The sequence below is a fragment of the Ovis canadensis genome, chromosome 18, assembly GCF_042477335.2.
Source record: "Ovis canadensis isolate MfBH-ARS-UI-01 breed Bighorn chromosome 18, ARS-UI_OviCan_v2, whole genome shotgun sequence".
Lineage (NCBI taxonomy): Eukaryota > Metazoa > Chordata > Mammalia > Artiodactyla > Bovidae > Ovis > Ovis canadensis.
In genome coordinates this window covers 15,183,448-15,203,915 of record NC_091262.1, presented here as the reverse complement: position 1 = coordinate 15,203,915, position 20,468 = coordinate 15,183,448, and the positions used below count along the sequence as shown (strand labels likewise).

The 20,468-nt window shown below is 43.5% G+C and overlaps 1 protein-coding gene across 2 annotated transcripts in view; it reads left to right on the top strand.

Moving 5' to 3' along the window:
- The window catches only part of ATP10A (ATPase phospholipid transporting 10A (putative)), a 180,640-nt gene that overhangs the window by 143,248 nt on the left and 16,924 nt on the right, over positions 1-20,468 (top strand). For both annotated transcript variants that reach the window (XM_069560244.1, XM_069560245.1), the window contains 4 exons: positions 924-1,491; positions 9,240-9,343; positions 9,422-9,548; positions 11,061-11,245. In XM_069560244.1, coding sequence (XP_069416345.1) covers positions 924-1,491; positions 9,240-9,343; positions 9,422-9,548; positions 11,061-11,245 — 984 coding nt within the window. The remainder of the gene's footprint in view (positions 1-923; positions 1,492-9,239; positions 9,344-9,421; positions 9,549-11,060; positions 11,246-20,468) is intronic.

Sequence of the window (20,468 nt, the reverse complement as noted above, 5' to 3'; positions counted from 1 at the left end):
AAAGGGAGAACAGGGACCTCTTGCTTCTCTGTGGCGGCGGCAGCATGTTTGTCAGCAGTGGGACCCCTCCAGGCTTTTCTCACACCTCACTCACCTGGGGAAGCCCCAGGGGCCCAGTGGGTCTCAAGCAAACGGGCTCTGCCACTGAGAGACCACAAGCTTGTGCCGCCAGCCCTGGACGGGGTGGCTTCCTGCTGGAGCTCAGCTCTCAGCAGCGTCTGCATCCCCCGGGGCCCTTCCGCCACCCTCCTCAGCTCCTCTGGAGCACTGTGCTTAGAAGGCATCTGGTTCCTAGGCTAGACCCCACTCGACTGGCCCAGGTGTTGTTGCAGTTACCAAATAAGTAAGAGAAGCTGCAATATGACTGAACAGCGTTGTGCCCAAGTCACATATGCATGAGCTCCATGCGGGAAGCAGACTCCTCAGGCTGCATGTGACTATGTCTCTAGGAAAGATTCTTTGGGGTTTGGGAAATTTTGTGTAAACTTAAATTTTTTATGGATGTAATTCCAAAAGAATGTGTAAATTTTGTTACATGATTTTTTTAATTGGGGAAAAAAAAAAAAAAGGCAGGGTCCATTCCAGGCAGTGGGAGGCCCACTTCTGGGAAGTTTCTGAAAAGCAAGGGAACTGTCATGAGGGGACATTTCCAAAGTTTAGTCTCGGGCATCACGGCCGCCCAGTGCCTCTGCTACAGTCAGTCACATTCTGAAAGAATGCATGTGGCAGCACCTGTGTTGAGGTGCCATGGAGAGCCAAGAGGTGCTCTCAAGGAAGACATGCTGGCTCTGGTTGCAGTTTTTAGAGGGAAATGGAAAATCCACGTTCAGCACCCCCTGGGGAAGTGGAGGGCAGCCCTGTGGGGGCTGGAGTGAGGCCTCTGGGGGGATGCCTCACCTACCTTCTGATTGTTGCCCTGCCAGGTGAGGGTGCGCTTTGAGCTCAAGTCCCCAGTGAAGACCATCGAAGATTTCCTTCGGAGGTTCACGCCCAGTCGCCTGACTTTGGGCAGCAGTAGCGTCGGGAGCGCGAGTGTGGCCGCCAAGTCCACACCCAAGGCGAGCCTTCTGTCCACGCTGGCCAACGACGGCACGCTGCTCAGGCTGGAGGAGCGGCTGGGCGCCGGAACCCCGCGCCTCGCCAGCAACGGCTACAGCAGCGCGGCGGACGGCTGGGCCGCAGAGCGATCCGCCACGGGGCCGGAGCCCAGCGCGGAGCTGCGCTACGAGGCCGAGAGTCCCGATGAGGCGGCGCTCGTGCACGCCGCCCGTGCCTACAGCTGCGCCCTCGTGGGCCGGCTGCACGACCAGGTGTCGGTGGAGCTGCCCCACCTAGGCAGGCTCACCTTCGAGCTCCTGCACACGCTGGGCTTCGACTCCATCCGGAAGAGGATGTCGGTGGTGATCAGGCACCCCCTCACGGACGAGATCAACGTGTACACCAAGGGTGCTGACTCAGTGGTCATGGACCTCTTGCTGCCTTGCTCCACAGGTACCTGCACCCCGTGGGCAGCTCCCTGCTACAGAACCAGCCCTTCCACACAGCGGAGCTTCGCCTCTCTGGGTGGCCTTTTCCTGCTCTCAAGGGTTTGGGCTAGAATGGAGGGTGGGGGAGGATCCAGCAGATGGGGAGCTTTGGAACCTGAACTTGCCTCAGAACTTCTCTGAGGCCTGAAATTCATGTGGGTGAGGCCCTGCATCAGGTCTGATTCTGGGGATGAAGATTAAGAGTGTTTACACTAGAAGCCCTCAAAGGCTCCTTTCTGCTTCTCCTTGCCTGGACCTGGGGCATCTGTGAGGCCCTGGCCATGACTTTTAGCCATCTGCGGAGTGACTTCAGCCCGCAGTGGGGCTACTGGCCGCTGGAAGACTTGGGCCAGTAAGTCCCATCTTGGCTTCTTTTGCACTAGTTTGACTGAGTCCAAGCTCGCTCTGCTCGCTGCATGACAGGCCAGTGAATGCAAGAGAGGACATGTTGAGGCAAGGAGTATGACTTTATTCAGAAAGCTGGCAGACCGAGAAGAGGGCAGATTAATGTCTCAAAATAACCATGTTGTTGGGGCCTGGATTCCAGGTTCTTCTATAGAACCAGAGAGAAGCAGTAAGGAACTAAAGTCCAAAGGCAGAATAGAGAGAGAGGAGAAGAAGTGAAGTATAAAGGGCCATTAGTCTTGCAAAAAGTCTCTGAGAATGGCCAGTATCTGGGAAGGGATGTGTTAATCTCGTCTTCCTTGCGTCCATTCACTGGTGGGCAGGGTCAGATGATCTCTCTTGAGCTGAACAAAGACACTTTAGTTTACCAGTCAGGCAGAGGGGCAGGGTCCTCTGGAGGCAGGCCATTATGTATGATTTTAACAGCAAAAGCAACAAAAAGCAAGTCAAAGAAGTAGTGCCAACATGAAGTTAGAATTGACTTTTCCCTGCAACACTAGACTTCCATGTAACACTGAGGTTGAAAAAGAGTAGTTCAGAAGCCACTGTTATAGAAGGTGGAACTTTGTTTAGTAGATGACTTGAAGAGGAGCTTCCCAGACCTCTCCACGTGGTCCTGCAGCCCCAGTGTAGCCTTCCTGTTTGCACCAGCCTCCGGTGAGAAACAGAGCCTTCCATACACTGTACTATGGAGCAAACAGGTCAAATCATGGTGGTGCCCAAACCATGACATTGAAGGGGGCACCTGAAAAATAAGCAGTTTCTATGGATCTCTGCCAATTCCTCTGGGAATTTCCAAGCAGCGTGCCCTTCACATAGGTTTGGATAGGTCATAGCTACATACAAATGCCAGGCAATTTAAGATTCGGGATGTTCAGAGCCCCCAGTGGTTTTTCAAGAAAAGGGATGGCTCTGAGGTGGTCCTGAAGTTAGCAGTGACACCTTGACATTGTGCATAAATCATTCAGCGTTCACTGTGGGAGTGGGGTGGGCAGGGTATGGAGCAGAGCAGTCCTGTATATGGCCAGGCTGCTCTACTTTATGCAAGCAATATAGTGAGAGGGCCATGTGAGTGTCCAATACCTTCTTCAGAGAGCTCACAGCACTTTTACGTAAAAGGCACACGGAGGCTCAGCTGACTGTGGATGGGCCCTGTGCCATATTCGCAGGATGTGGCTGCATCTCACCTGCCCTGGCAGTACGTTGTGTGGGATCGGGTAGCAAGCAGGGACTCCACCCACCCGTTACCTACAGATTTCTGTTCAAATCCCAAGTCTACATTATGGGCGGGGGTGACCTGGACATGTTACTCTCTCTGTGCCTCTTTCCCCAACTGTACAAAGGAAATCAGAATGCTGACCTCCCAGGAACCCCTGTCCGGGCTCCAGCACAGTACGTGGTGCGTTCCAGGTATAAAGTATAAGCTGGATCCCTTCCCTTCTCGCTGGTTTCTTCTTCTTAAGATTCACTTACTGAGGTTCAGTCCAGGTGTCACTTTGTATGGAGATGTTGTGATGACTCCACCCTCCTCCAAGGGCAGGTGTAGAGGAGGGATGGGCAAGGTGCGGCAGTCACCACTGCTCCCTGCTGGGCTGGGGGGCGCTCAGCCTGCACAGAAACATGTCAGTGTGGTGTGTGACCTCACCCCTGTCCAGGGCATCCTGCGTCCCCAGTGCCCACCCTGCCTTCTCTCACTCTAGTTTTGTTTGGACCACTGTAGCTAACAGCAGCATCACAGCCCCTGCTCCTTCCCTGGTGTGCAAGCTTCCGCTCGCCCTTTGGACAGCTGAAGCACTTTGTTAGTGTTAATTCCAGAGCCTCTCGGTTAGACATGTCTTTGTTCAAATTATAGTCAGAATCTGGAATAATACTATCACAATAATAGGAGTGAATGGAGTTTACAGGAGTAAATAACAGTAGTTATTCAAGATTAACATGACATTCAATGTCATCTTTCCAGGAAGTTTATATTCCTAAGCAAAGCAATGTAGGGCAGTGTTTTCCTTTCTTCACTCTTTTTTCATTATTGCCCCCTTAAGGAGTCTTTTTAGATATTTTTTTCCTAACTATCCATTAAAATGCCATGGATATGTTATGTATTTATTTATGTAACATACATATATCTGTGCTTTATTTGTAATATGATTCCCCCCAACCAAGGGACCAGTCTTTGGTCTGTTAAGGGGACTGTCTTCTCCATGGAGAGCACCGATCTAGAAGGTTAAGAGTGTTTCTCCCAGGTCCTATATCAGAGAGCTGAGTGGGCTCGTAGTCAGCTTGCCCCAGGCAGGCAGATTCTCAGCCACCAAACTGCCAGGGAAGTCCTAGATTTCTTTTCTTTTTTTTTTTTGCCAGTAGTGTTAAGTGTATTCATCCAACATTATCTTAGAGGTCAGGTAACTAGCCTACTAATGAAACAAATGCAGCGGTAAATGCAGTACTGAGTTTGAACACAAGCTTATAGGCAGTTAGAAACATGCCACGTATTTACAAGCAAGGGCAACCATGGCATGGGTTCCTCAGAGTGTAGAATTATCTAGTTCTACATACTAGGTTTCTACATATGTAGGTTTTACCTATCTGACAAGTTTCTGTCATTATTACAGCAAAAGTCTTCTAAATCACTGTATAAATTAGGACATTTATGTTGATCTGCCTTGCACAGATCCTCAACTAATGAAACAAAATAAAGTTCAGGTAGTTTTAAAGGCAAGTCAAATAATATTTTTCATTGTGGAAAACATTATTGTATTCTGTGAATCAGTGTACAAACACTGCAAAAAAATACTCTAGATTATACCATAGACTATTATATTACTAGTCTTTTGAGAAATATATCTGTAAATAGAGCATGAAAGAACTTTAAGTTTAAGACACTTAAAGCATTTTCTTTAAAATGTTCTGTATATGCTTTCTCTATTATCAAGGCTTTATGTAAAACGTCTGACTTTCAGAAATTCAAAAGGATTTCCGTATATAAGTAAACACCTTGTGTTTTTAGGATGATAAAATTTTTTTTCTATGTTATAAATTGATTACTCTTTATGAGGTTTTGTTATGTGAAATTCTCATTTCAACACGTGATATTAAAATAGCCAAAACTATGATGAGTTTATTTTTATTTTTTTATATTAATTTTTTCTTAATATATATATTTATTGAAATATAGTTGAATTACAGTGTTTCAAGTGCACAGCAAGGTGATTCACTTATACATATACACATATATTGTCTTTGAAATTATTTTCCATTATAGGTTATTATAAGATATTGACTATAGTTCTCTGTGCTATAGAGTAAACCTTTGTTGCTTGTTGCATATCTATTTTTTAAAATTAAAAAAATCTACCGGAGAAGGCAATGGCACCCCACTCCAGTACTCTTGCCTGGAAAATCCCATGGACGGAGGAGCCTGGTAGGCTACAGTCCATGGGGTCACTGAGAGTTGGACACGACTCAGTGACTTCACTTTCACTTTCATGCATTGGAGAAGGAAATGGCAACCCACTCCAGTGTTCTTGCCTGGAGAATCCCAGGGACGGCGGAGCCTAGTGGGCTGCTGTCTATGGGGTCGCACAGAGTTGGACATGACTGAAACAACTTAGCAGCATTCTATTCATACTAAGTCAAACAAATGGAATCAAAATATCGTACACTTTTTAGTCAAAAATTTGAAGTTTTCTAAAATATGTATATTATACATATTATATGTATATACATGTATACAAAAGCTTTTCTACTATGCTTGATAAAGGCTTGAAAAGAACACACAGAAGAAGAGATGGAGAAATTGGAAAACATACACTAAATGAAATGAGAGCGCTGAATATGAAATAGAAAAAGTAAGACAAACTGGATAAAAGTGAACTATCATCGTATAGCCGAGTTGTTTTTAAACATGACTGCTCACTGGTAACATATCTGGAGCTCTGGAGTGAAAAAAAAGCAATACCTGACCATTTGTATTTTTTGAAAAATCTTCAGATAATTCTGATATGCATCTGGATTTTAAAGAGTGATTACATGTTTTTCTGTTAAATGATAATTTTGGTGATGTAGAGTTCTATTATTTTTCTGTTGACCAATTATGATATAGTGGTGTAAAGTGAGATAATTACTTGATCACAATAGTGAAAGATGTTTATCATTTATCACAATCAATAGCCAGACAAAAAATTTTTGTTTCATTTTAATTTTTTCTTATATATATATTTATTGAAATGATTGACTTAACAATATAAACTGATTAACTTAACAATATAAAATAATTATATACAGTTTGGGGGATCAAACAGAGTGATGTGATAAGTGCATGCATGTACATATAAGTTTTCATCCTCCCAGCCAGTCTGTGTCTTTTGGTTGGTACCTTTAATCCATTACATTTAAGATATTTAGTTTAATTTAATTTTAATAATTTAATTTAATATGTGTAATCTTATTAGCATTTTCTTAACTGTTTTGGGGGTTTATTTTGTGTAGATCTTTTCCATGTATTGTGTTTCCTGTCTAGAAAAGTTCCTTTATCATTTGTTATAAAGCTGGTGCTAAATTCTCTTAACTTTTGCTTGTCTGGAAAGTTTTCAGTTTCTCCATCAAATCTGAACAAGAGTCTTGCTGGGTAGAGTATTCTTGGTTGTAGGTTCTTCCCTTTCATCACTTTAAATATATCATGCCATTCCCTTCTGGCTTGTAGAGTTTCTGTTCAGAAATCAGCTGGTATCTTGATGGGAGTTTCCTTGTACATTATTTGTCATTTCTCCCCTATTGCATTTAATATTTTGTATTTGTCTTTAATTTTTGTCAGTTTGGTTACTGTGTGACTTGGTGTGTTCATCCTTGGGTTCATCCTGCCTGGGACTCTCTGTGCTTCCTGGACTTGGTTGACTTGTTTCCTTTCCCATGTCACGGACATTTTCAGCTATTACCTCTTCAAGTATTTTCTCAGGTCCTTTTCCTCTTCTCCTGGGACCCCTATACTGCAAGTGTTGGCACATTTAATGCTGTCCCAGAGGTCTCTTAGGCGGTCCACATTTTTGTTTCATTCTTTTTTCTATATTCTGTTCTGTGACAGTGATTTCCACAATTCAGTCCTCCAGGTCATTTTCCCATTCTTCTGCCTCTTATTCTGCTCTTGATTGCTTCTAGTGTATTATTCGTCCCTATTTATATGTTCTTTAGTTCTTCTAAGTATTTGGTAAACATTTCTTCCATCTGCTCGATCTTTGCCTCCATTGTTTTCCTGAGATCCTGCATCATCTTCACTATCATTACTCTGAATTCTTTTTCTGGAAGGTTGCCTATCTCCACTTTATTTAGTTGTTTTTCTGGGGTTTATCTTGTCCCTTCATCTGGGATATAACTCTCTGCTTTTCCATGCTGATTAGCTTTCTGTGATGTGGTTTTTGTTTCAGTTACTGTGGTTCTGTGCTTCTTACTTCTTCTGTCTGCCCTCTGATGGAGGAGGCTGAGACTTGTGTAAGCTTCCTGATGGGAGGGACTGGTGGTGGGAAAAACTGGGTCTTGCTCTGGTGGGCAGGGCCTTGCTCTAAGCTGCAATCCAATTATCTGCTGATGGGTGGAGTTTCACTATGGTAGTTGTTTGGCCTGAGGTAACCCAGCCCTCTTTACGGGCTCCATGGTAGGGTTAATGGAGAACTCCAAGAGGGTTTACGCCCAGGGGGCCCTTCCTGGGCTGATGCTGCTAGTGCCCCCAGCCCTGTGGGGAGCCCCTGCTGACTCATGCCTCCACAGGAGACCCTCCAACACGAGCAGGTAGCTTTGGTTCAGTCCCCTTTGGGGTCACTGCTCCTTTCCCCTGTGTCTTGGTGCATGCAAGATTCTGCTTGTGCCCTCTAAGACTGGAGTCTCTTTTTCCCCGAGTCCTGTGCAAGTCCTATAGTCAAATCCCACTGGCCTCCAAGGTCAGATTCCATGGGGATCCCCAGTCCCTTTGTCCGATCCCCAGGCTAGGAAACCTGCTGTGAGGTTCAGAACCTTCACAGCAGTGAGAGAACTTCTGTGATGTTATTGTTCTCTAGTTTGTGAGTCACCCATATGGCAGGTATGGGATTTGATTTTATTGTGATTGTGCCCCTCCTCCCATCTCACTTCAGCTTCTTGTCTTTGGGGTATCTTTTTTTCAGCAGGTTCCAGCATCCTCCTGTCAATGGTTGTTCAACAGCTAGTTGCAGTTTGGGTGCTCTCACAGGAGGAGATGAGCACACATCCTTCTCCTCTGCCATCTTGAACCAGAAGTCTGACAAGGTTCTTTTTAAAATAATGTCTAACTTTAAGTTCTGTATTGAACGTATATACTATTGACAAGTAGTAAAACAGATGCTTGCTAAATCTAGTGGTGCATATGTTTTCTGGGCACCTCTTACTGGAGGTTGTTGGAGTAAATTGTAATGAAAGGTCGCTCCTGTGATATTCCTGCCTAATTAATTGGAACAAAATTCTGGCCAGCATTCCAATTGCAGCCAGCTACAGTGAGACAGAATGGGGAGGGCCACTGACTCCGAAACACACTCATACTTTTATCACACAAAAACTAAAGCGTCCTCTGACTTCTCACTAACAGTTATTAACCTGAGAACACATTGGAGTTAAGAAGGTATATGTCACTTTGCCATAGATTCCACAGTGGTAAGGCTCAGGGTTAGCACTTCTGCTATCTGGTAATAAACAGACAGGTCTGTTCTGCACCTGGATCTACAGAAAACAGGAAAGGGTGAATGTTTGGAAATCTCTTACTAGCTGATAGCTAATTTCATACCTTTTTCAAAATTATGGTTAAAGAAAACAACATAACATTAGTTTACCTTCTTAACCAGTTTTGAGTGTACGGTTCAGTAGTGTTGAGTAATATTTGCATTGGTGTGCAGCAGATCTCCAGGAATTTCCATCTTGCAAAACTGAAACTCTGTATCGCTCCTTCCTCCCCTCCTCCCCCAGCCCCTGGAAACCAGCTTTCTCTCTGAGCATGGGCACTTTGTGTTGCTGTTGTGTTGTATTAGTCGTTCAGTCCTGTCCAACTCTTTGCGGCCCCATGGATGGTAGCCCACCAGTCTCCTCTGTTTGTGGGATTCTCCAGCAAGAATACAAATGCAGCTCTTTTTTCTCCTTGGATGGGGAAAGTTCCCAACTAGACCCTGATGGTGCTGAGCTCTCAGCTGTGGAAATCTCAGCAGTGACCATCACTGCAGACTGATTTCAACAGGCCCGGAGTCTGAGGGAACCAGGGCATTCCACTGGGCTCTGTTGTTCTCACTCATTTTTTTTTTCCTTCTCCCATTTCCAACTTAGATGACGCCAGAGGAAGGCATCAAATGAAGATCCGCAGCAAGACCCAGAATTACCTCAACTTGTATGCAGTGGAGGGCCTGCGCACCTTATGCATTGCCAAGAGGGTGAGTAGGCAGCTCCACGGAGGGGCAGAGCCCCACAGCGGGGCGCAGCCCATGAGCTCATCAGTGGGTCTCACCCAGGTTCTGAGTAAGGAAGAGTATGCCTGTTGGCTACAGAGCCACTTGGAAGCAGAATCTGCCGTGGACAACCGGGAGGAGCTCCTCTTTCAGTCCGCCATTCGCCTGGAGACGAATCTGCATTTGTTGGGTAATTATGTTCTCAAGCCAGCTGGTGTCCTGTAGGGCGGGGTGGAGTTTGCAGCATCCCAGGCAGAGAGGTACCCTGGCTGTAGTCCACAGCAGCTCTGCCCACACTGGTCTTCATTAAGTACCCCCCTGGCTTGACACTGGGCTTCCCTTGTAGCCCAGCAATAAAAAATCCACCTGCAAAGCAGGAGACCTCGGTTGGATCCGTGGGTCTAGAAGATCGCCTGGAGAAGGAAGTGACAACCCACTCCAGTATTCTTGCCTGGGAAATCCCACGGACAGAGGAGCCTGGCGGGCTACAGTCCAGAGGGCTGCAGCAGAGTCAGACATGACTCAGTGACTAAACAACAAAACAGCTGGTCTGACTCTAGCACACCCCCCGGGTGGGGCAGCTCCATTGAACATTCTCCTCTCTGGTCAGTTTTTGGGTCATTCCCTGTGCCACCCTTCTGGGTACCACGTAAGACTTTCCTCCCCTAAAATCCTGCTTTCCTACCAAAAATAGTGATAAGAAGCAAGGTTTCTCAACAACTGATGCTTAAAATGGTCTCTCCATCCCAGGAACAGTCAGAAACTGTTAGACTCATACAGGGCTGCCTTTTATGCATAAAAGTCAGCTCTCTCATATCTTTTAATATAAAGGCACTAATCCCATTCACGAGAGCTCACTCTCATGACCTAATTGCCTCCCAAAGGCCCCAGCTGCTAATGCCATTACCCTGGGGATTAGGGCACCAATGGACTATGGACTTTTAGGAGGGACACAAACATTTTAGTCCATAGCAGCATCCCAGCACAGGGAACAGCATGCATGAAAGAGAAAGGCAAGGCTGACAAGGAAGCCTCGGGCAATGCTGCACTTCTAAAAGAAAGATGGAGGCCATCTCACCAAGCTGGAAGCAGGAAAACCAGGCTGGCCTAGAGGACGCTTTTCTGCACTAAGTGGTGTACTTTTCCTAAAATACTGAGACTTGCACATGAAAAATCTGCTCCTTAATTTTTATATTTGTGGAAAAAGCATCAGGATAATGTTGCTTTCAAGAAATAATGGGCCTCTGTGGTCTGTTTCAACAGCTAATGGTAAACACTGTTGAGAGCCATCACTGTGGGCTCATTTACCAGAAGCTTTCTGCAGGATGGATAAGCTTGAAAACTTTTCATCCCTCGGGGTATGGTCATTCTCACCATCTCCCCACAAACTTTATTTCCAAGCTATCTGTAAAGTTAAAAGTTCACTGCATGTTAGGAAGCCTTGGAGGTGTTCTGTTCAATGTCCAGAGAATTAATGTTTAGTGCTCCCAGCTGTCCCTATTGTATGGAGTCGAGAGCTGGTGAAGGTACCCCCATATCCTGAATGAGGAATCACACCAGTGCTTCCAGAGAAGATGGACTTCAGCAGGGTCCAGTCTGCAGGGTGGGGCCAGGACCTGTGCTGAGCTGGAGTGTAGTATTCATGCTGGTCAGGGCAGGGGCCCGGAAGCAAGGCCTCACCTACACTGGTACCTTTGAGCAGGTGCCACCGGGATTGAAGACCGCCTGCAGGACGGAGTCCCCGAAACCATTGCTAAACTGCGTCAAGCAGGTCTGCAGATTTGGGTTCTCACCGGCGACAAACAGGAAACAGCCGTTAACATCGCTCACGCCTGCAAACTTCTGGACCATGACGAGGAAGTCATCACCCTGAATGCCGAATCCCAGGTGGGTGGATGTTAGGGAGGCTGCTTTACTGAGGCAATCCCAAACCCCCCAGCCCCAGAGAGGGGCAGGAAGGAATGTCTTCCATTTCTGGCACTTGCTGTGAGGTGGGCCTTTGTTCTTCACCTCTGTTTATACCTGTGTTGTGTTTCTTATTGTCTTGGAAGATAGGGGATTTGCTGGGACTTTTCAGGAACACGTCTGAGCTTCATAATGCAGAGTTCAACCAGCTTTTTCCTGAGCTACTGTCCAGCCAGCAGTATCAGAGTGTCTCGTGAGCTCTCATGGAGCTAGGGCAGCTGTCCATTCGGCATTGGCATTCCCAAGACAGCACGTGTTATCTCATTAATGCCCCAGCACCACTTGGGTTGTCATCCCTCACCTCTGTTGACTGAAATCCCCCCATGGAGAGGGTGGGTCTCTTCCCACAGACTCTTCCAGAGTGGCTCTTCCTTGGAACATCTCCTCCAGGGGAAGAGGAAGTCCAGCCTTTATGGATCATGTAGGTATCACACTTAAGATGTGCCTTATCACAGAGTTTTCACCTTTGTTTTCTCCTAAAAGGTTTATAGTGTAGCATCTCACCTTTAGACACAATCTGTTTTGTGTAGAATTTTGTGTATAGTGTATGAGGTTTACATCAAACTGTGTTTTTCTGCATGTAGCTGGCCAGTTACTCAGGAACTGTTTGTAGACAGCTTGTCTTTTCTCCACTAAATTGACTTTATACCTTTGTTGAAAATCAGTTGTTCCTATTTGTTGTGCGTCTATTTTTAGATTTCTGTTATGTTCCATACCTGTATCTATCCCTTCTTCAATACCATGCTGTCTTGTGAGTTTTTAAATAAGTTTTAAAATAAATAAGCAGTATTTTGTTTAATCTTTAATCCAATTTTCTGTTGATGGGCGGGGCTGTGTTCCCTCCCTGTTCTACCTGAAGCCAAACTATGGTGGAGGTAATGAAAGATAATAGCTACCTCCTTCAAAAGGTCCCATGATGCACTGCTGCACTCAGTGCCTCCATCAGCAGAAAATTGGATTAAAGATTTACTGAGCATGGCCCCGCCCATCACAACAAGACCCTGTTTCCCCCTCAGTCAGTCTCTCCCATCAGGAACCTTCCATAAACTTCTTATCCTTCTCTATCAGAGGGCAGATTAACCAATCTATTAAAACTATTAAAACTAACCAAGCCTTGTCTAACTCAAGGAAACAATGAGAAAACCACGTAGGGCCACTCAAAATGTACAGGACATGGTGAAGAGTTCTGACAAAATGTGGTCCAAGGAGAAGGGAATGGCAAACCACTTCAGTATTCTTGCCTTGAGAACTCCGTGAACAGTATGAAAAGGCAAAAAGATAGGACACTGAAAGATGAACTCCCCAAGTCTGTAGGTGCTCAACATGCTACTAGAAATCAGTGGAGAAATAACTTGAGAAAGAATGAAGAGACAGAGCCAAAGCAAAAACAACACCCAATTGTGGATGACTCGTGATGGAAGTAAAGTCCAGTGCTATAAAAGAGCAATATTGCATAGGAATCTGGAATGTTAGGTCCATGAAATTGGAAGTGGTCAAACGAGATGGCAAGAGTGAACATCGCCATTTAGGAGTTAGTGAACTAAAATGGACTGGAGTGGGTGAATTTAACTCAGATGACCACTATATCTACTACTGTGGGCAAGAATCCCTTAGAAGAAATGGAGTGGCCATCACAGTCAACAGAAGAGTCCAGAATGCAGTACTTGGATACAGTCTCAAAAACGACAGAATGCTCTCTGTTCGTTTCCAAGGCAAACCATTCAATATCACAGTAATCCAAATCTATGCCCTGACCAGTAATGCTGAAGTTGAACGGTTCTATGAAGACCTACAAGACCTTCTAGAACTAACACCCAAAAAAGATGTCCTTTTCATTATAGGGGACTGGAATGCAAAAGTAGGAAGTCAAGAGCTACCTGGAGTAACAGGCAAATTTGGCCTTGGAGTACAGAATGAAGCAGGGCAAAAGCTAACAGAGTTTTACCAAGAGAACGCACTTGTCATAGCAAACACCTTCCAACAACAAAAGAGAAGACCACACATGGACATTGCCAGATGGTCAATACTGAAATCAGATTGATTATATTCTTTGCAGCTAAAGATGGAGAAGCTGTATACAGTCAGGAAAAACGAAGACCGGGAGCTGACTGTGGCTCAGATCATGAGCTCCTTATTGCCAAATTCAGACTGAAATTGAAGAAAGTAGGGAAAACCACTAGACCATTCAGGAATGACCTAAAGCAAATCCCTTACAATTATACAGTGGAAGTGACAAATAGTTTCAAGGGATTAGATCTGATAGAGTGCCTGAAGAACTATGGAAAGAGGTTCATGACATTGTACAGAAGGCAGTGATCAAGACCATCCCCAAGAAAAAGAAATGCAAAAGGCAAAATGGTTGTCTGATGAGGCCTTACAAATACCTGAGAAAAGAAGAGAAGCTAAAGACAAGGGAGAAAAGGAAAGATATACCCACTGGAATGCAGAGTTCCAAAGAATAGCAAGGAGAGAGAAGAAAGCCTTCTTCAGTGATCAATGCAAAGAAGTAGAGGAAAACAACAGACTGGGAAAGACCAGAGATCTCTTAGAGATACAAAGGGAACGTTTCATGCAAAGATGGGCATAATAAAGGACAGAAATGGTACAGATCTAACAGAAGCAGAAGATATTAAGAAGATATGACAAGAATACACAGAAGAACGATACAAAAAAGATCTTCATTACCCAGATAACCACGATGGTGTGATCACTCACCTGGAGCCAGACATCCTGGAATGCAAAGTCAAGTGGGCCTTAGGAAACATCATTGCGAACAAAGCTAGTGGAGGTGATGGAATTCCAGTTGACCTATTTCAAATCCTAAAAGATTTTGCTGTGAAAGTGCTGCACTCACTATGCCAGCAAATTTGGAAAACTCAGCAGTGGCCACGGGACTAGAAAAGGTCTGTTTTCATTCCAATCCCAAAGAAAAGCAATACCAAAGAATGCTCAAACTACTGCACAATTGCACTCATTTCACATGATACCAAAGTAATGCTCAAAATTATCCAAGCCAGGCTTCAACAGTATGTGTGAACCAAGAACTTCCATATATTCAAGCTGGATTTAGAAAAGGCAGAGGAACGAGAGATCAAATTGCTAACATCCGTTGTATCATTGAAAAAGCAAGAGAATTCCAGAAAGATACCTACTTTTTGCTTTATTGATTATGCCAAAGTGTTTGACTGTGTGGATCACAGCAAACTGTGGAAAATTGTGAAAGGGACAGGAATACCAGGCCACCTGACCTGCCTCCTGAGAAATCTGTATGCAGGTCAGGAAGCAACGGTTACAACCAGGCATGGAGCAACAGACTGGTCCCAAATTGGGAAAGGAGTACATCAAGGCTGTATATTGTCAACCTACTTATTTAACTTATATGCAGAGTACATCATGAGAATTGCTGGACTGGGTGAAGCACAAGCTGAAATCAAGATTTCTGGGAAAAATATCAGTAACTTCAGATACGCAGATAACACCACCCTTATGGCAGAGAGAAGTGAAAGAGGAGAGTGAAAAAGTTGGCTTAAAACTCAACATTCAGAAAACTAAGATTATGGCATGCAGTTCCATCACTTCATGGTAAATAGGGAAACAATGGAAAGAATCACAGACTTTATTTTGGGGGCTCCAAAATCACTGTAGATGGTGACTGCAACCATGAAATTAGAAGACACTTGTTCCTTGGAAGAAAAGCTATGACAAACCTAGGCAACATATTAAAAAGCAAAGCATATTACTTTGCCAACAAAGGTCTGTCTAGTCAAGGCTATGTTTTTTCCAGTAGTCGAGTATGGATGTGAGAATTGGACTATAAAGAAAACTGAGCACTGAAGAATTGATGCTTTTGAACTGTGGTGTTGGAGAAGACTCTTGAGAGTCCCTTGGACTGCAAGGAGATCCAACCAGTCCATCCTAAAGGAGATCAGTCCTGGGTGTTCATTGGAAGGACTGATGTTGAAGCTGAAACTCCAATACTCTGGCCACCTCATGCGAAGAGCTGACTCACTGGAAAAGACCCTGATGCTGGGAAAGATTGAAAGCAGGAGGAGATGAGGAAGAGATGGTTGGATGGCATCACCAAATCTATGGACTTGACTTTGAGTAAGTTCCGGGAGTTGATGACGGACCGGGAAGCCTGATGTGCTGCAGTCCATGGGGTCGCAAAGAGTTGGACATGTCTGAGCAATTGAACTGAACTGATTTTGTCTAATTTCCAAGTGTTTGGAGTTTTCCTGTTGGCTTTCTGTTGTCGCTTTCTATTTTACACCTATTCTGTTGATTTCTGTCCATTCTTGTCAGAGAATATGCTTTTTTCAGTTTTTTTTAATTATTTTTTTATTGACGGATAATTGCTTTACAGAATTTTGCTGTTTTCTGTCAAACCTCAACATGAATCAGCCATAAGTATACATATATCCCCTCCCTTGTGAGTGTTCCTCCCATCTCTCTCCCTTCTTGGTTGATATAGCGCCCCTGTTTGAGTTTCCTGAGACATACAGTAAATTTCTGTTGGCTATCTATTTTACATATTGTAATGTATGTTTCCATGTTACTCTTTCCATACATCTCACCCTCTCCTCCCCTCTCCCCATGTCCATAAGTCTATCCTCTACATCTGTTTCTCCATTGTTGCCCTCTAAATAAATTCTTCAGAACCATTTTTCTAGATTCCATATATGTGCATTAGAATATGATATTTATCTTTTTCTTTCTGACTAACTTCACTCTGTATAATAGGTTCTAGGTTCATCCACCTCATCAGAACTGACTCAAATGTGTTCCTTTTCATGGCTGAGTAATATTCCATTGTGTAGAATGTGCTTTTTATTTTTATTCTTTTATATTCATTATAAATTTTTAAATTTTAATTGGAGGCTAATTACTTTACAACATTGTATTAGTTTTGCCACACATCAACATGAATCCACCATGGGTATACACATGTTCCCCATCCTGAACCCCCCTCCCACCTCCCTCCCCGTACCGTCCCTCTGGGTCATCCCAGTGCACCAGCCCCAAGCATCCTGAATCCTGCATCGAACCTTGGACCGGTGATTTGTTTCTTATATGATATTATACACGTTTCAATGCCATTCTCCCAAATCATCCCACCCTCTCCCTCTCCCACAGAGTCCAAAAGACTGTTCTATACATCTGTGTCTCTTTTGCTGCCCTGCATACAGGGTTATCATTACCATCTTTCTAAATTCAATATATATGCATTAGTATACTGTATTGGTGTTTTTCTTTCTGGCTTATTTCACTCTGTATAATAGGCTCCAGTTTCATCCACCTCATTAGAACTGACTCAAATGTATTCTTTTTAATGGCTGAGTAATACTCCATTGTGTATGTGTACCACGGCTTCCTTATTTTAATGACCCAGGCTATGGTCTTTCTTGGTGAATGTTCATATGCACATGGAAAGAATGTATGTTTTGTGACGTTGTTGGCTGGTGGATCAATTAGCTCCTGTTGAGAGATGGTACTTCTTCTGTAATAAGAATTGGAAAACTGCCTTATGCCTCCAATCCAGCCTGCTACCTGTTGTAAGAGTCCCTTGGACTGCAAGGAGATCCAACCAGTCCATTCTGAAGGAGATCAACCCTGGGATTTCTTTGGAAGGAATGATGCTAAAGCTGAAGCTCCAGTACTTTGGCCACCTCATGCGAAGAGTTGACTCACTGGAAAAGGCTGTGATGCTGGGAGGGATTGGGGACAGGAGGAGAAGGGGACGACAGAGGATGAGATGGCTGGATGGCATCACTGACTCGATGGACGTGAGTCTGAGTGAACTCTGGGAGTTGGTGATGGACAGGGAGGCCTGGCGTGCTGCGATTCATGGGGTCCCAAAGAGTCGGACACGACTGAGCAACTGAACTGAACTGAACCTGTTTTTATGGTGTTGTATTTGAACACAGCCTTCTCTGTGTTTTTATATACAGTAGGCTGTGTTCATGCTATAATGGCAGTGTTGAGTAGTTGTCACAGAGACTGAATGACCTGAAAAGCCTGAAATAATTTATCTTGTCCCCAAATAGTCACTCCATATTTTTTTTATTTTTAAATATAAATTTATTTATTTTAATTGGAGGTTACTTTACAATATTGTATTGGTTTTGCCATACATCAACATGAATCCGCCACAGGTATGCATGTGTTCCCCATCCTGAACCCCCCTCCCTCCCCACTCCCCGTACCATCCCTCTGGGTCGTCTCAGTGCACCAGCCCCAAGCCAGGTTCGATGCACTCCATATATTTTGATTTCTGTTTGCATGGCACACTTTGTTTGATCTTTCCGTTTTTAATCTACCTGTAGCATTACATTTGAAATGAAGCATTGTAATGTAACGTAATGTGACATTACATTTGGACAATAGGTCATGTTTTCGTATATCAGACAATTCCTTTTAACTGATATGCTTAGATCATTTACATTTATTCTAATTATCAATACGTTTGGATGCAAGTCTACTATGTTATCTTTTGTTTGATTATTGTTTTTTATTCTGTTTTTTCTACCTTCTTTTGAGCTATTTGAATATTTTTTTAGTATTCCATTTTAATTTATCATATGTTTTGACATCACTTAACCTTTTTAGTGTATTTATTAGGCTTATACTGTGCATATTGGAGAAGGAAATGGCAACCCACTCCAGTGTTCTTGCCTGGAGAACCCCAGGGACAGGGGAGCCTGGTGGGGCTGACGTCTCTCGGGTCGCACAGAGTCAGACACGACTGAAGCGACTTAGCAGTAGCTGCAGCATACTGTGCGTATGTAAGCTGTCAGTCTACTTCATTCCTGTCAGTGGAGTGAAGAAATCTCATCACTCCATGTTTCCCCCAACTCTTCCCGCTAGTGTTGTAGGTATCTTATATATTACAGTTGCATATATTGAAATCTTCATCAGATGATATATACTTTTTTCCTTTCAATCTAAAAGCATATTTTAAAGACATCAAGAGGAAAAGAATGGTCTGTTATATTTACTTAAGTTAGATAATATTTACTTAAATTAAATTATATTTGCAATTTTTGCTGCTCTTCTTACATTTCTATTGTTTCAAGTTTCCTTGTGGCACAATTCCCCTTTCCTAGGGGGAACTTCTATTTTTTTTAAATTTTGTATTGGGGTACGGCTGATTAATAAACTATGTGATAGTTTCAGGTGAACAGCAAAAGGACTCAGCTGTAGATATACACACATCCATTCTCCCCAAGTGCCCCTGCCATCCAGGCTGTCACATAACATTGCCCAGAGTTCCGTGTGCTATACAATAACTCCTTGTTGGTTATCCATTTTGACTACAGCAGTGTGTTCGAGCCCATCCCAAACTCCCTAACTTTATCTGTTTTTTAGAGTAGGTCCGCTGATGGCAGATCCTCCTGCTTTTCTGCATCAGAGAATGTCTTATTTCACCACATACCTAGTGAGAAATCAGCAGTCATTTGAACCATAGCTAATGAATCATTATCTGGCTGCTTTCCAGTGTTTTTCTTTAGTTTTAGGCAGCTTCATTATGATATGTTTGGGCATGGATTTCTTTTGATTTATACTCTGGTATTTGCTAAGCTCCTTGAATCTTTGGGGCTGTGTCTCTCACCAGATTTATTAAGTTTTCAGCCATTATTTCATCAAACGCTTTTTCTGCAGTACACTTTCTCCTCCTCTTCTCAAAGACTGATGACATGTCTTTTGATATTTTCTCAAGGGTCCCACAGGCACTCTCCAGTTTTTAATTTTTTTTCTCTTGTTCAAATTGGATAATTTCTCTTGTCTTTGGGGTCACTGGCTTTTGCTTCTGTTATTTCTATTCTGCCACTGAGCTCCCTCAGTGGGTTTTTTAAATAAACTTTTTATATAGGATGGTTTTAAATTTACCAAAAGAATTGTGAAGATAGTACTGTTTCACCTACACCTAATTTTGCCTATTATTAACATCATTGCAATTAATAAATGGATATTGGTATACAGTTGCTACTAAAATCTGTGCTATATTCAGATTGTCTTAATCTTCATCTTGTCATCCTTTTTATTTTCCAGAATCTCATTCAGGACCCACATTACATTTAGTTGTCATGTCTCCTCAGGTTCTTACTGGCTACAACAGTTTCTCAGGCTTTCTTTTGGATGACCTTGACAGTTTTGAGGATAGATACAGTTAGATGTTTTGTAGAATGTCTTACATGGAAAATTGTCTGATGTCTCTCTCTTGATTAAAGTTACGAGCTTTGGGGAAGAAGACCACAGACAAAAGGTCATTTTCATCATTTCGTCACATCATGTCGAGAGCATATTCTATCAACGTGGCATATTACTGTGGATGTTAATTTTGTCTGGTTTTTCCACCATAAGCTAATTCTTTTCACCCATTTCACACTGTCCTCTTTGAAAGAAAGTCATTGTGCATAGCTCACACTTACAGAATGTGAGGTTATAATATCCCTCCTTGAGCACAGAGAAATTTCATAAATTATTTATGTAATCCAATGATGGATACATAAGTGGAATCCAGTGAGCTTTACATTTTGATTAATGTGTTTTGGGGGTTCTGAAATTTGTATTTAATTATTCTTTATATCTTATGTTTTTTGCTGAGACTTTCTTTCTATTCATTTCTAGACTTATTTCTTACTTATTGGAATACTTTTTAATGACTGTTTCACAGTCTCTTTCAGATAATTCCAGTATATATGTCATCTTGGCATTGACTTCGGTAGATTTTCTTTTTCCACAGCACTGAGAATTTCCTAGCTCTTTATCTGCTGATAAATTTGGAGTTGCATTGTGGGTATTTTAAATGGCATTCTGAAAATGAAACTGACAGTTGCTCAGTCATGTCCGACTCTTTGCGACCCCATGGACTACACAGTCCATGGAATTCTTCAGGCCAGAGTACTGGAGTGGGTAGCCTTTCCCTTCTCCAGGGGATCTTCCCAACCCAGTAATTAAACCAGGGTCTCCTGCATTGCAGGCAGATTCTTTACCAGCTGAGCCACAAGGGAAGCCCAAGAGTACTGGAGTGGGTAGCCTATCCCTTCTCCAGGGGATCTTCCTAACCCAGGAATCGAACAGGGATCTCCTGCATTGCGGGCAGATTCTTTACCAACTGAGCTGTCAAAGGAAGCCCCAAATGGCC